The following is a 14,363-nucleotide window of genomic DNA, read 5'->3' on the forward strand; positions in this document are numbered from 1 at the left end:
TGAAGGGCTTTTATGATCAGTGCAGACTGATCATAAACGGGGGTGCCTACCACCATGCTCTGCTTATGTTGTCTTGATGTCCACCACTACAGAACCCACCCCACTTCATGATGATGATGGCAAACTTAGCGAAAAGAAATCAGTCATAAAACCACACTGGTTTTCATTTCCACAGTGAGTTAATACTTCATTCCATTCAAGTCATGTCTAAGTCAAATATTGAGAAAACTGCAAAATCCTCAAACTCAAGCAATTTCTGGTTTATAGTTAAACAAAAAAATTGTCAATATCCAAGCTTGGTGATAAATTTTTCAAACAGGTTCATAAAAAATGAAAAAGATACTATATTATGTATATGCAGTAAGCAGACTACACTCCTAATTCCACTGCCCTCCCAAAGGTTATTTTCCATAGCTCTTTTATGGGAAAATACATGGAATAGTTAACTGTTACTGAGAAATACAATATTGCTTGCATGACATACAAATAGTTGTATATAACTATTTAAAAGACAGAAATGTCTCAGGATAATGCAGCAAGAAAATATCTGAAACAAGTGTATTTTTAAAAATGTTTATTGAAATGCCTTCATTGCATCATGCAGGATACAAAAATCATTATTAGAAAACCTTTATAACTATACTTAGGAATAAAATCAAGATACATCAGGGAAAAATAATAACTGTATAAACAAAAGCAATTTATTTCTGATAGTGTTTTAAATTATAGATTACAGGCTGTGATCTGCACAGATGATAACAATTATCTTGCAACAACAGTCTCTTCTTTTATGATTCAAGTCGAAACTGATGTTTGTCATGCTAGAACAACCACATCACCTGTGTATACCACAAACCTATTCATTACAGTTACAGGGTTTTAGAAGTATAACAAAAATACTCTGCCAGCATACTTCTATTCTGTTTTCAGTTTATTTGTTTAATCAAAAACCATTAACTTTTCATCAAGGGGAAAAAAAAAAAAAGGCTAATGTGCTTTCTTCTAGTACACAAACCACAGAGCGTGTAAGTTTTGATTACTGAAATAGAACCCCTTTAAGGTCATAATATGAGACTTTCTTGAAGTTCATTTCAATTAAATAATTTATATTTTTGCAATATTACTCCAGGACTTGGAGGTGATTTTAAAATGGGAGACCACTGCACCCTCAGTATTTTTGCCGTTTTAGGAATCTCAATCCCTACTACTTCAAACTTTCGGGGGTTTTTATTCATACACTGCTTAGTGTAAACTCTTAGAACTCACCTCTCTCTTTTTATTCTATTAGACAGCATTATTCTGTGCAGATATACATTAAACAACAAAACAACTCTCTGTGACTGAAAGCTTGGCTCCAAAGAATTCAGATAGGTAGAGATTTTGGTGCTGGCTTCAAGGCAGGCAATGTTTCAGAGATTTCAATAGAGCGTTCACTTGGCAAAGAGTAAGATTAGAACCACACTGGGACCTTACTACATGAAAGAAGATTGCTGTAGGGTCCAGAATCAGCTTATTCTATTCAACAGGGAAGATGAAAAAAATCCCTCTTTATGAGGAAGTTAATACATGTGTTTCCATTTCTCATCCTTGTGGAAAAAAATGCATCTTTATAAAGCTATCCTTCTCTTCTCTTTTCTTTTTTTTTTTTTGTGGAGCTCCATAGATGCAAACTTTAAACATACAGTTGTTGCCACTAAGTGCTTGAACACACAGAATATCATAACAATTTAATTACATTAAAGGTCATTAAGAGTTTTGGCACTGTCCCCTTACAGAAAGTTAGGTACAACTAACAATATGAAAACATAAGGGAATTGTATAACTCTTTGGCTCTGTTGTAACACTTAACTACTAAGGCAAGAACTGTGTGTACCTTAGGGCTGCTCCTTGTTTGTATTTTTATAAAATACTTGACTAAAAGTTTTAAAAAGTCACCTAATTATCTATAAATGTCAAATGTTGCATATTAAAATATATGCTTATTACACCTTTTTGTTTCACAACTAGAATTTTTGCATACCAATGAGAACACACATACTTGTAAACTGTTCAGTGTAAGTTTATGAAGACATTCTCTGTATAAGAGAATTTGTAGAAACTTATCATTCAATCAAGATGCTGTAATTAAAATTGCCTGATTATCCATTTTGGAGCACTGTGATTCTCTCAACAGCTTTAGCTTGTTCATTCCTATTAAAATCAACTAAAACAGGTAACAAGCCTCCCTTTTCAATGCATTTTTAACCCCCTCTCAATCTGAGGTTTCAGGTGCACGTCATAAGGAGGACATTTCAGGGTATTCACTGGCTTTTCAGCTGTCACTAGGTATGGCTAACTTCATTAGTTATTGCAGGATGCCCTATCGCTCCCCTTTTATTACAACATGAAGTGGGTGTAGCCTTCTGCGCCTGTAACAATGACATCCATCCAGATCCTCATGGCTTCTGGAGAAGGAGCAACCATGTAGTAGATGCGGTCATGGGTCTTAACACTGAAAGTCAGCAATGGGTTGGGACTCTAGAATAAAACACAAAGAAGATATCAAAAGCATGAAATCAAAGCCATTTATTGGTACCAGAGGTGGAATTGCTTACAGGGATATTTATGAATAGGGTTAAGAAGAAAGATAAAATGCTGTACCACTGCATCTTCTATTGCAGCAGAGATGCATTTGAAGTGTTTGTAGCCACCATAAACACCTTTGCATCATTTTTCCAGTAGACTATTATACAGTACTACAGGGCTCCAAGCTGTTGTTTCATGCCCAATTAACTAACCCCTCCCCTCTGTCCAGTGGCTTTCACAAATTGTTCACAGTTCATTTAAATTACAGATGAGAGGCTGGGGGTGCCATGAGCACAGTTAACTCCCTCCCTGGCACAGAGGCATGTAGCCAGGCCTTGACTTGTCCATGCCACTGATTTCAGCAGTCTCACCACTGGACGAAAGAACTACTTGCAGCAAATACCACTTTGCAGGTAGACACACTTATCTCTGCTTCCATCGGTATTAAAAAAACGCCAAAATAGTGATAATTACAGATTAGCTTCCTTTTCCTACACTCCAGGATTTTTTTTAATATTTGTTTTGTTTCTTTAATTGTCCCCCAATAGTGTTAGCTCTCCCTTTAATTTTACAGCGACTACCGTACTTTGGGTACTCTATGTGATACGTGGTTAAAACGCCAATAACAAAGTTTACCTTATATGCATTCTTTAGATGATCATAATAGACTTCTTCAATAGCTTGGAAATATATTACACCTTTTAATTTAGTTTCATGTTTGTCTAAAATGGAAAAGAGAGAAAGACTTCAGAACTGAAATGAACAGTAAGAAGCAAAAGCTTTATTTGCATTTCCATGTATGTTCAGCTGATAAGTGACTTAACAGTTCCGCTTCTGAAATCCCACAGAAACCTTCAACCTTTCTTACTAGTTTGTTGGTTTTGTTGAGAGATGCATTTTTGACTTTAATATGTTTTCTTTTTCACCTAGTTTCCAAGGGTAAAAGCTTTTGCAATTTCCTCATCTATTTGCAAGTCACTCCCTTCACTGAAGTGTCTAAATGTTATGGAGGATATTAGCTCACAGAAGGCCAGATGTGTCTCAGATACATCCACTCTTCCCATTCCATGAAAACCAGCCAGACTTCATACAGTTCTCAGGCTAAGACCTCCAGTTTGCCTTCAATGGAAAACTGTAATGGTAGTCAAATTTTCAATACAATCTGACACCAAAACCTTTATATTAGAACATAATTGGTGCATGTACTTTTTTTGAAAAATGCTTCTTCACATGTGAACTAAACAGTCACCACTATAATGTTGCACAAGAAAAAGGAGAGGGCAGCACAGCATCCACCCTCCATTTTCCTGCAGCGGAGAGAGAAATTGTTAAGAAGCATCCCAACTGCATGTGGACACTGAGGGGCAAACTTCCTTTCACTCCCAGCACTTTTGTATTAGGGGAATATAATGCTTTCTGCCCCCAAGTTATAGTATCATGTCAACACTCAACAGTCATGCAGAACATCTTTCTCAGTCCCATGAGGGATTTTGCTGTCATTTAAACACTTGGGGAGCTCAACTTATGTCCTATGGGTAGCTGCAGACAATTCAGAAAGCTTCATGTGATGGCAAAATGAAATCCCAGAGAGCAAACAATACAGCTTTGGGAATCTTCCTGCCAGCCCCCAGAGGAACAGTACTGAAGCACTGAGGTATAGGATTATGAGATTACAGTACACATTACATTGAGATAAATACAGCACTATACAAAGCATACTCTCTGTGCAGTACAAGTAGGCAGGGAACCCACTCTCCTTTCAAGCCCCACCTGGGGCCTTGGTTACAAGACTATTTCAGGTATCCACAAGCTCCCATCACAAGAGTCTTGGCAGAGTTCCCTGAATGCTTCAGTTCAGAAAGTGCAGATGCTTCAGTCACTGCACTAAGCTGTCAGACTTCAGGGTAAATTCTTTGTTCAGTGCACTGGCAGAACTAAAGCAATATCTCAGTACATTCACTTAAGAGTTCAATTACTCTGAATTTACAGCACCAATATTTTGGAAGTCTACTACATATTTAAAGATCTTGACAGATCCTTGCTCATACAAGCAGAGGCATTTTAGTGCAGCTGGTACAGACCTCATAAAACTATGCTTGTTGGCTGGAGTCCTTGAGACATTAGCAAAAGTTTTCGTTGGTAATTGAAATTACACTACGGCAACTGTACTGCACTCAAAAATGAAACCGTTAAATGCTAACATAACTACTAAAAAAGACAAAAATCAGTACCAGATGGGAACACTACTGTATGTTACTGGCCTTCCTAACCAATAAACCAGATGTTAGGAAGAAAATAAAAAATGTTTGTCACATTCTTCCTTGTATTACTGCAAACTAATAAGAAATATTCAGTGGGTATGTAATGAATGAACGTAATGAATTCAAGTACACCTTTTAAAAAATATACAGAACAATGCATAACCCTACCATCAATTTTAAGTTCCTTATGAGATGCTGGAAAGCAGTAATGTCATTAAAGTAAATGAAACTGTTTGGGTGGTTTTTGTACTCATGGTGTTTTCTTCTGCTTCTTAGCAATGACCATCCTACATATGCCTCTTTCTGGACTCTGAACAATAAATATTCAGAGCACAATGTTATTTTTGTGGCTTCCTCTGAAACTTCAAAATCAAACCACGTGTATATTTGCACAGCATTTGGAGAAATATGTTCTTAAATTCCCCATTTCCAGGTTTACCCTAAGATAACAACGTAAGGTAATGCTTATAATGGCTCCAGATATTGTAAAACACAACTTAGTGTACAGAAACCTCTTTGGAGTATTGCATATTCTTCATCTGAAATTCCTTACACTTTCAAAATAAGGCAAACTCAAAAAATCCATGTGTGTTTAATTTCCTGAAAGTCTTTCCTTCACATTAAGCAGGAGGACTGCAGAAGCATTCAATTTAATTTTAATATAAGTATAATAAATTATATTCTTGTATGAAGGCTACAAGAAATTCAGTCATTGGGGGAAGTGTATAATATTTAAAAATAAAATATGTGGACCCATTATTCCGTGTACTTGTAACCTGATCATCTTCCATTTTTTCTCTTGCCCGTCTGCATCTCTTTCTTTATTTTGTTTTGTATGCTCAATTCTGCCTTACCTCGCATGAGGATTGAACTCTATAGGGAAGGGTTCACATGACCTCTAAGTGAATGGATGAAATGGAAACCTAAGTTTTATCTGCACTCCCTACTTGTTCATAACTCAGCTAGGTTTGATAAGAAGATAGAAGAACAGATGAACCCTAGTAGCAATCCTGCAACCTACCTGCATAATAAGTAAAAGTTCTCTTGTTTCTGTCAAAAACAAACCACCGTTTTTTCCATGTTTTAATTTTTCCTCCCATTTTAATCAGAAAGCCTCGGCAGGTCTTCTCTGTGAGAGAAATGTGGTAACAGGTCTCTATGTTGTGCCCAGCTGTTTCAATGTGACTTCGCAGGTCAAAGTCTTCCTTTCTAACAGGCAAATAGCGAGTCAAGGGACGGGCCTACAGGAAAGAAAAGAAAATCATATGATTTTTAAGAGAAGCCTTATCATCTCCTACTCTTTCTGCTGCGAGGATGTAAGTGAAAGCTGCTCATAGAGTCTAAGAATAAATGTAAGAAAAATAAAGAGCTTTTACTGCAGCTGTATTTTTCTTGAAAAATTCTTTAAACTTCTAACTTTACAGTGTTGGCTACCTTTGTAAAAGCCAGAGAGAGCATAGAAGTTTCTTGAAATCAACAGCTGATAAGCTGGTAAAATAGGGGCCACAGCACAGAAAAGTTGTCTTAGAGAAGACATTAATTAAATGTAAGGGTGTGTTGCTACCTTAGATGAAGTCCAAGAACTTCATATGTAGGATGTTAAGCAAACCCTTTATTTCTCTGGATCAAATACTCACTGCACACATGTCACTCTTTAATTCTACTGCTACAGGTATTTTCATGCAGAGTATAATATATAAATAAATGCTATTGCGGGAAACATTAATAATAGGAGTGAACTGTAATTGCCAGTTAGTTTCAGGGGTTGCAGTGAAAAAAACAATTATTTTCTGCTGAACAAATTAACTGTGATATCTAGTTCACAGATATCTAGGTATGGAGAGCTGAAGTGCATCCTTCTTCAAGAGACAGCAAAGCACTGCAGGAGACAGTGCCTCATTCTTGACTGCAGTTCAAGACTCTACATCAGGCCTGGATAGTGTCAGTTGGGAGAACAAGGAGAAGACAGTGATTTGGAACCTCTGCCAACTGAGGGAATATTCTTGTTCTCCGTGCCTGGAGGGTCTATGCACAATCACCACCCCCCTCATGTTAAACACAGAAGACAGGTCTCCCTGAGAAGGCTCCTGCCGCAGTTGAAGCAGAGAGAGGCTACTTCGGAACAGAAGCTGATTTTAGGTGCTTTCAAGATCTGTGAAAGGAGCATCTCCCTTTCTCCCTCTAGACTCCAGAGAAGTCAGTGACCTGGAGAAACTAATCTGCCCCTGCTCCATTCCTAAAGTTAGCTTGTTAAATCCCACTGTGAGTCTCAAATCAAAGGGATTTTCCCTCATTGCATTCTTAGGAGCCTCTTGGTGCAATAGGAGCTGTGTTGCCCACAAGAACCCTTAGCACCCTTCTAAAATTATGCAGTGCTGTATGGTACAAGCTGGCACCAGTTCTGGCAAGTGCAAGGGTGGAGTTTCTTCCTCTCATTTACGTTTTTAAGTGGGGGAACAAAAAATTGGTCTCACTGTACAAAGGAAAGAAAAAAGAAAAAAACCCAGTAATTTTTGACAGACAGTTTTTGTCTTCCTGCCAATTCAGCCTTCAGCCTCTCTGCCAAGTCTGCCAATTAGCAGTAACTGACAGGACATTCTATTACAACACGTGCACGCTCTAATTTGGGATAAAGATATCAGCATTGCATCGTTGTTTACGCCATACTTGAGTTGTCAACAAAATTTCTTAGAAAAATAGAAGGCAACCAAGCAAGTAAAATTTAGCATTCATAATTACACTTTATATAAAAACAAGGGAATGAGTCTATTTAACTAGAAACAGCTGGTTAACCATCAGCAAAGGTAGCACAGATAAAACCAGAAAGATATTCCAATATGACATGGAAACTTCTGCACTCAAATACTTCTATTAAGATGGAGACATTTTCTTGCTCTGGTGTACTAGCAATGACTGCCTAGTCTATTTGCTGTACCTTATAGATGTTATTGGTTTTGGAGGAATAAACAAATAGGTAAGACCCTAAGCCTACAGAAAACTCAAGGTACCTCTAAGCCTGAGAAGAAGCAAAAATATGTAGAAAGTAAAACTTTTAAAATTAAGTAATATTTCTCATTGTATAGTCCCATTAATTTTAGAAGAGAATAATATTTACTCTCTGCTGTAGATGGGGAGCTGAAAAAACTTCCTTATCTGTCTTTTCCTTTTCGGTCAAATGTTTGGAAGTAATAATACACATTTCAAGGTATTTTATGCATTAAAAGAAAAAACTAAACAAATCAAAACCCACCAGCTCCACACCAATGCTTTATAAAATTAACACACAAATTTCTGTTGTTCTGGCCAAACAATTCTGCTCTGCCTGTATTCAGTAACAAACGTTATAGGATTAATATTGATACTTTATATATAAAATGCTAAATAGATACCTATGCTGTTATCTAACTTTAAATGAATACTTGGCTCCAAGAGCCCAAACATACTTCTAGCAAAGGAATTGCACCTCAGAAATACTAAATCCATTTGTTCAGCTGAAAGCAGTCCTGTTTACCATTGGCAGAAATACACTTAGTCCTTTCTGTATATGAAGGGGAAGCCTTACACTTCAAAACCACTTCACATCCACATTATCTGACCTGTGCTCTTTGTTTCTCACGTATTTTGACTTCCTTTTCAATTAGTTTTTGCCTCTGGCTTGTTTCTTCCTCCAGTCTTTTCTCCAGTTGCTCTCTGCGGCGTTTTTCTTCTTCCAGAGCTCTTTTCTTAGCTTCCATCTCCCGTTCCTAGATACCACAGCACACACAGAACTTCAATTATATGTGAAACTATAGTTGGCAATGTCATTTCTAAGCTAGGGCTAAATACCTTTTTGTCCCTTAAATAGGCAGAAATATATGTCCAGCACTGTGGACTGAAATTCAGAATAAGAATTGCAAATAGAAATGAAGGTTCTTCTTAAGCAGCTTCCCCAGCAGGTGTCAAACTAATGCTGACCAAGTTTCTGATGGGATTTTGCCATCAACTCGCCCTTTGAGATAGCAGATATTGCATATGGGCTCAAGGTTGTAGTGTGAGGTCAAGCCAAGGGGAAAGAGGTAATTTTTAAGTGTCTATTAGGTATAAGCTGGGTAGGGTTCTATGTTGCATTTAGGAGAACATTATCCAAACTAACATGCCTACTCTTAGTTATTCAAAATTATGCTTACCCTGGTCTCAAGAAGCCGAGTCTTTTCAGCATGCGCTTGTTTGAGAAGTCTCTCCATCTCCTCTATTCTTGCAACGTTTGAAGTGCTAGCACTGCAAAAAAGACCCATTATTTCTTATTTAAAGGAATAGTTGGTATTTAAATAAATATTTTGCAGTCCAACATAGTTTAAGAACAGAGTTGATAGTGTTCTGATCCAATTCAGTGCAGTAGCCACTAACAAAAAAAGAGGTATGTTTGGTGAGTTGTGAATGACTACAGCAGTTCTGTTTCTTCCATACTTTAAGCATTTCTAGAAAAAAAGTGATTCTCTCACCTTAAACGTGGTAGAATATAACATACATTTTAAATAGGTCAGAACAAAGCATCATACATTGTTTTTCTTTAAAGTCTGATACGGCTAGAAAATATTCTCAAACACCATCTATAACAGCCTGAATTAATTTTGCTAAAGGGAAATTTTGTCAAGGAGAAATAACTGCCTATCTTTCAGATTTTATCAACAAAATCAGCTTACACTCTTTTCTTCTTCCACCAAAGTTTGCCTTGTGAGAAGCAGAAAGACCTGTTGTAAAGGGTCCCTTTCTGTTTTTTGTATTGATTTGGGATATTTGTTTGTGTTGCTTTTGTTTTCCTTCTGGCATTGGCTGCAAGAGTCAGAGGGAAGCACAAGAGCAAACAGCACCAGTGAAATTCAACAGCTGTTGCAGCTTCCCAGTCCTGGGCTGGAGACGGGACTTAGAAGATGGCCCGAGGTAGCTCAGACAGCACCAAAAGGGTCCTTCAAATGGTCAGAGCAGGAAGTCAGAGAGAGAAAGGTTTCACATCATTGGCACGTTAGATCAATGCAGAGAGTTAGTTCCCAGCCTGTCTCCACCTATCAGAAACTTGCTGACTATCCCTTTAAAACAGAAATCCTCAAAACCCCAGTCCTAATGTTTTTCCTTTAAAAAAAGCAAAAACAACCAATGCAAAAAAGCCCAAACAAACCACCCAGCAGAATGACTGCCACTGGTATTTTCTGAAACTCTTAACAGTGATAATGACTAAAAGGGGAAATCAGGGGGCTTCCCTGACCCAGCAAACAGATGCTAAGTAAAACACAGCATGCTAGCCAAAAAAGTTGGCCTTGTGTTCACAAGGGATTCATAGTGCTGCGACAAATCTGTACTTAATTATCAGCCTCTGTTTATGCTTCTGAAACTGCTGGGGCTGGACTGTGAGCAGGAATGAAAGCACTACCATAGTGTCAGAAATGAAAAACAGACTGTCACGAGAAAATTGTTTGCACACAATTTTGAGACTCATCTGGACTTTTAACACAGATCATGGAAATTTCTTTCATCTGAGAAATGGTGTCTGAGCTGACAGCCTCTGAGGATGGGAAAAGCAAGCCTTTCAGTGTCATCTCTTAATTTTTACTGACCCAGAAAAGGGAGAGAAAAGGGCAAAAAGACTGTTGGAGGAAGCCTAAGTGTTTCAGCTTAAGCATCTAGTTGGTTAACATGGTGGGCTTGTGGAACAAGGGTACGTCATCAATGGCAGATGTCCTTGAGAAATTTCTTATCAGAGGAAATTCCTTCTCTGTAGTGACCAGGAGAGGAAGCACTGACTGCTCTGTAGACTTCAGCATTATCACTTAACTTCTCTATATTTTTATTTTCCATCTTTCAAAAAATAGGTGAGAAGTAGTTAAACCTGATTATGAGAAGCTACACAAATATGATGCCTGTCGAATGATCTTACATTTTCTTAACCGATCAGCAGCATTCACACTATCGCAGTGTCAACATGTACATGTACATATTCTCTTTTTTCATTATGCCCCTATGACCACTGCAGGATCAGAAGGAAAGAAGATTTACCTGGAAATGTTATCTGGTGAGCACGCTGATATGCTTGTCTCCATACTGTCAGAACTGTCTAAGCTTAATGTATCAAAGGCATGGTCCTTGTAACTACGATCTGGGTAATGGAAACTGTTCAAATACACATTGGATTCTGATGCTGTTCTGCTGTAGAATTCTGGAGACTTCTGCCTTTGGTTTTCACAGATGCGCTGATGGTTGTACCCTATAAAGTACAGAGGAAACATTGATTTTACACAAAAATTATGTGACAGGAGCATAACTTGTTAGCTGCACAGGTGTTTTGAACATCACCTCAGTCTTTACTGCGCTGTGAGCAAGGTACTACAATATTGCAGTTAATTTACAAGTTAGTCACACTGAAATAAAAGCTTTAAATACCTGTTTTATCTATGATGGATTCAAATATATGCATATTAGTATAGCTGACTTTTCAATCTATGTTCTTGTATGTGTATTATGAAAATCTAATTTGAACAAATGAAATTTACATTTTAAGATTAAACTTAGGCCTAATTTGGAAAGTAATGCAGTTAAATTCGGAGATTTAGAAGAAATGACACTGACTAATTAGAGAAAAAGGAAAAACGTCCTGATATTGAATATTCTTGAGTACTTGTCTGGTGGACTTTATTGAATATGGATTTTTTTTTGTCTCTTTGGGAAAACTTTGCCTTCTGGTAACTACAATTGGACTCTTAGTTTCAGCTGAAATAATACTGACTGCTTGTTATAGAATCATAGTTACTGGTATAGAGGTACTTTACTGGAGTTTTGAAACTGCAGTTCACCCTATAGAATTGAAGCAGATCCTTATAGCTCAATGATCTTGAAGAAAAATAAGATTCATTCAAAGGCTCTGCTGCTATATTTTCACAAAAACATTTTTTTCTGAAGTCATCCTTCTTGAACACAAGGAACTTTGTTTGGCTTTGTGTCCTTTGAAAATGTCTCTTCACAATTATTTTTACCCTGTGTCTCCATTGCACTTTGAAAGTAACGCAGACTTAGAGAGAGGATGTTGAGCTTGCCTGATGAAGAGGAGAGTATAAATGACAGTTGTCATTTTAACTGCTGAAGTATTTTACAGTGCCCTTTTAAGGGTTTTTCAATCTATGTGATTACAAATGCAACTGGCACTGCTCATCTTTCCCTTCAATGAATGCAAGAAGTGAGACTTTCTCACATTTCTGATACTCAGTCAGGTTTATAATATTCTCTGCACATTCCTGACCCAAATTCTGAGCTGCTGGCAGAGCTGGAGATTAGGAAGCACTGATAGACTACATGAAAACCTCACATTCTTACAGGAAGGCAGCAACTGACATTCCACATATTTAAGATAAACAGACACAGGAAAAGTGCAGACAAATGTACAAACGCAGCAAGGTCCAGATAAAAGTTTTTACTAGACACCATTAAGACACCAATGTGAGGAAAACATGCTTAAAGTGCAAATATTTTTCTGCCTTATTCTCATTCCCTATCTGTACATACAAGGTTACTCTCTGGTATTTTTTGCCATGCCAGAGCTGGGAGAGTCCCAGTTCATAGAGCCAACAACTGCAGTTATCTGAAAAGTGTGTCTGCAGCTGAATGATTAAAGCATGTCATTAAAGAAACTGTGCCATACAAGCATTTCCAAGTTAGTTTCCTCCTCACTTCCCTCTGTACCATACAAAACTTTCTTGGAGATAGTTAAAGCTGGTTTCTAAGGAACTAATAGGACTCATTTGCCATTTAAAAGAACACTAAATTTCAATAAAAGTTCAATTGCATCGATTAGTAAAAGAGACAAAAGGGACACAAAGACACCTCAGTAGTCATAAGTAATAGCATCACACAACACAGGTGTTACTGATTCATATGCAGTTTGCTTTTTTCCCTCTTATTTTGACAAATGCTTCTGTTATTGCAGATAAGCAATTACCTTTCATGCTCGAACCTTTGGAATGACTAATTGCTTCTGTGAAATGGTAATCAGTGATTCATTAGGGAAAGAGAGAAAAAAATTAATTACTGAAAAACTTTATTCAAATGCATGTTTTTCTGTTGAGCCCTCTACAAATCCTTGCCTACTCAGAAATCTTAATTCCATATTTTATATTTCACTGAAAAATAAACCCATCTAAAAGGCATAGAGCAGCATAGCAGTGCTACAAATGCTCTATCCCCTAAGATAAAGAACACATTTTTGAGGAAAACATTTATCAGTTAAATTTATGCAATCATGCAAATGTAACTAAACACTGCAAGAAATCAACATTTGTTAGGTTGCAAAATGAGATGCATTCATGGAAACAAAGCATAATTCAGTGTTCTCCTTTTATCTTCAACAGGCAGCTCAAAGCTCAGGATCAGCTGTGTACCAACACCACCAGGCTTCACAACCAAGCTGCCTCCATCACAGCCACACCTACACATTGGGTAGGCACCATCTGTTGTTCAAGGAATTTTTAACTGCTCAGGTGCCTATTTACATAACATGCACTTAAAAATATTAGACTCCTTGTAAAATCCAGTACTTAACTAAAATTTTCCTACAAGCCAAGATTAGTATCAGTCAAGTCTAAGCTGATACAGGAGCTAAAATGTTTGTTGTTGCATTGGTTTTACTACAGAGCTCCACTGCTCTGCAGCAAACCCGTAAACTTAACAATGTTAACAGCCACAGTGTTGAGAAAAATATTGCAATTATCCATAAAGCCATGTCATCAAAGAAAAGCATTCCAAAGGAGTTACTGCAGAATCACAAGAGCCAGGTATACCACCACAAAATTATGGTGAGGGTAGAACTAAAAGTGAAAGCTGTTATTAAAAGTGGCACTGTCAAGTATGTAAAAAACCCAATAGTACTTTATGAAAATGATCCCATTACATTTTTCTTTTATTCCTATTCTTTCTTCTTTCTCTCTCTTTTTTTTTTTTCTTTTTAAAGATTGACATTAACATGTCAAGATACATTTGTTGTGTGGAAACATGCCAAAGTAGGAAGCCGAAGTCTGTCTACCTTGTCATTGTCACCTACAGATCTGCAAAGACTTCTAAATTTTCTGCTCTACTTGTGTGGCTATGAGCAAAGAAGCAAAAAATTAGGCCTGTGCAAAGCCACAGCTCTGCAGATATCAGCATAAGTCAGAAGTTTTGTTGTGACAGGTTATTTGACAGCAGGAAAAAAAGTATTTTTGAAGTGCTATCATTATTTAACCATTAGTTAAAAGTTTTTCAAGAGTCTGGGAACTACTTGACAGTGCTGATTCAACTGGTACTTTTGGAAAAACATCACATGAGAGATACAGCCAAGGAAAGGGATGTTTTCATACCTTTTCTGTTTTTTCCTGAGTTTGACAAGAAAAAGAGTGATAAACAAACAAAAAAGGCAGACTGCTTTGAAAAATTTCTAAATTGTTTGAACAAATATCCCTTGCTTGCAGTATACTGGTTTTTTTTTTTTTATACAGAGCTTAGAAAGGACAGAAATAATCATCTCGCTGGTACCTAACT

General features: G+C 37.2%; 1 protein-coding gene across 9 annotated transcripts in view; it reads right to left on the reverse strand.

Moving 5' to 3' along the window:
* Positions 1–559: 559 nt before the first annotated feature.
* PHLDB2 (pleckstrin homology like domain family B member 2) overlaps positions 560–14,363 on the reverse strand; it is a 118,803-nt gene continuing 104,999 nt past the window's right edge. For 7 of the 9 annotated variants that reach the window (XM_019283799.3, XM_039557405.1, XM_039557427.1 and 4 more), the window contains 6 exons: positions 10,857–11,064; positions 8,993–9,083; positions 8,423–8,569; positions 5,848–6,067; positions 3,202–3,287; positions 560–2,517 (listed from right to left, as the gene is read on the reverse strand). In XM_019283799.3, coding sequence (XP_019139344.1) covers positions 2,377–2,517; positions 3,202–3,287; positions 5,848–6,067; positions 8,423–8,569; positions 8,993–9,083; positions 10,857–11,064 — 893 coding nt within the window. In that variant the 3' untranslated portion in view covers positions 560–2,376. The remainder of the gene's footprint in view (positions 2,518–3,201; positions 3,288–5,847; positions 6,068–8,422; positions 8,570–8,992; positions 9,084–10,856; positions 11,065–14,363) is intronic. The other 2 variants (XM_039557418.1, XM_039557409.1) reach the window with 1 other exon arrangement.

This window comes from Corvus cornix, chromosome 1 (assembly GCF_000738735.6).
Source record: "Corvus cornix cornix isolate S_Up_H32 chromosome 1, ASM73873v5, whole genome shotgun sequence".
Taxonomy (NCBI): domain Eukaryota; kingdom Metazoa; phylum Chordata; class Aves; order Passeriformes; family Corvidae; genus Corvus; species Corvus cornix.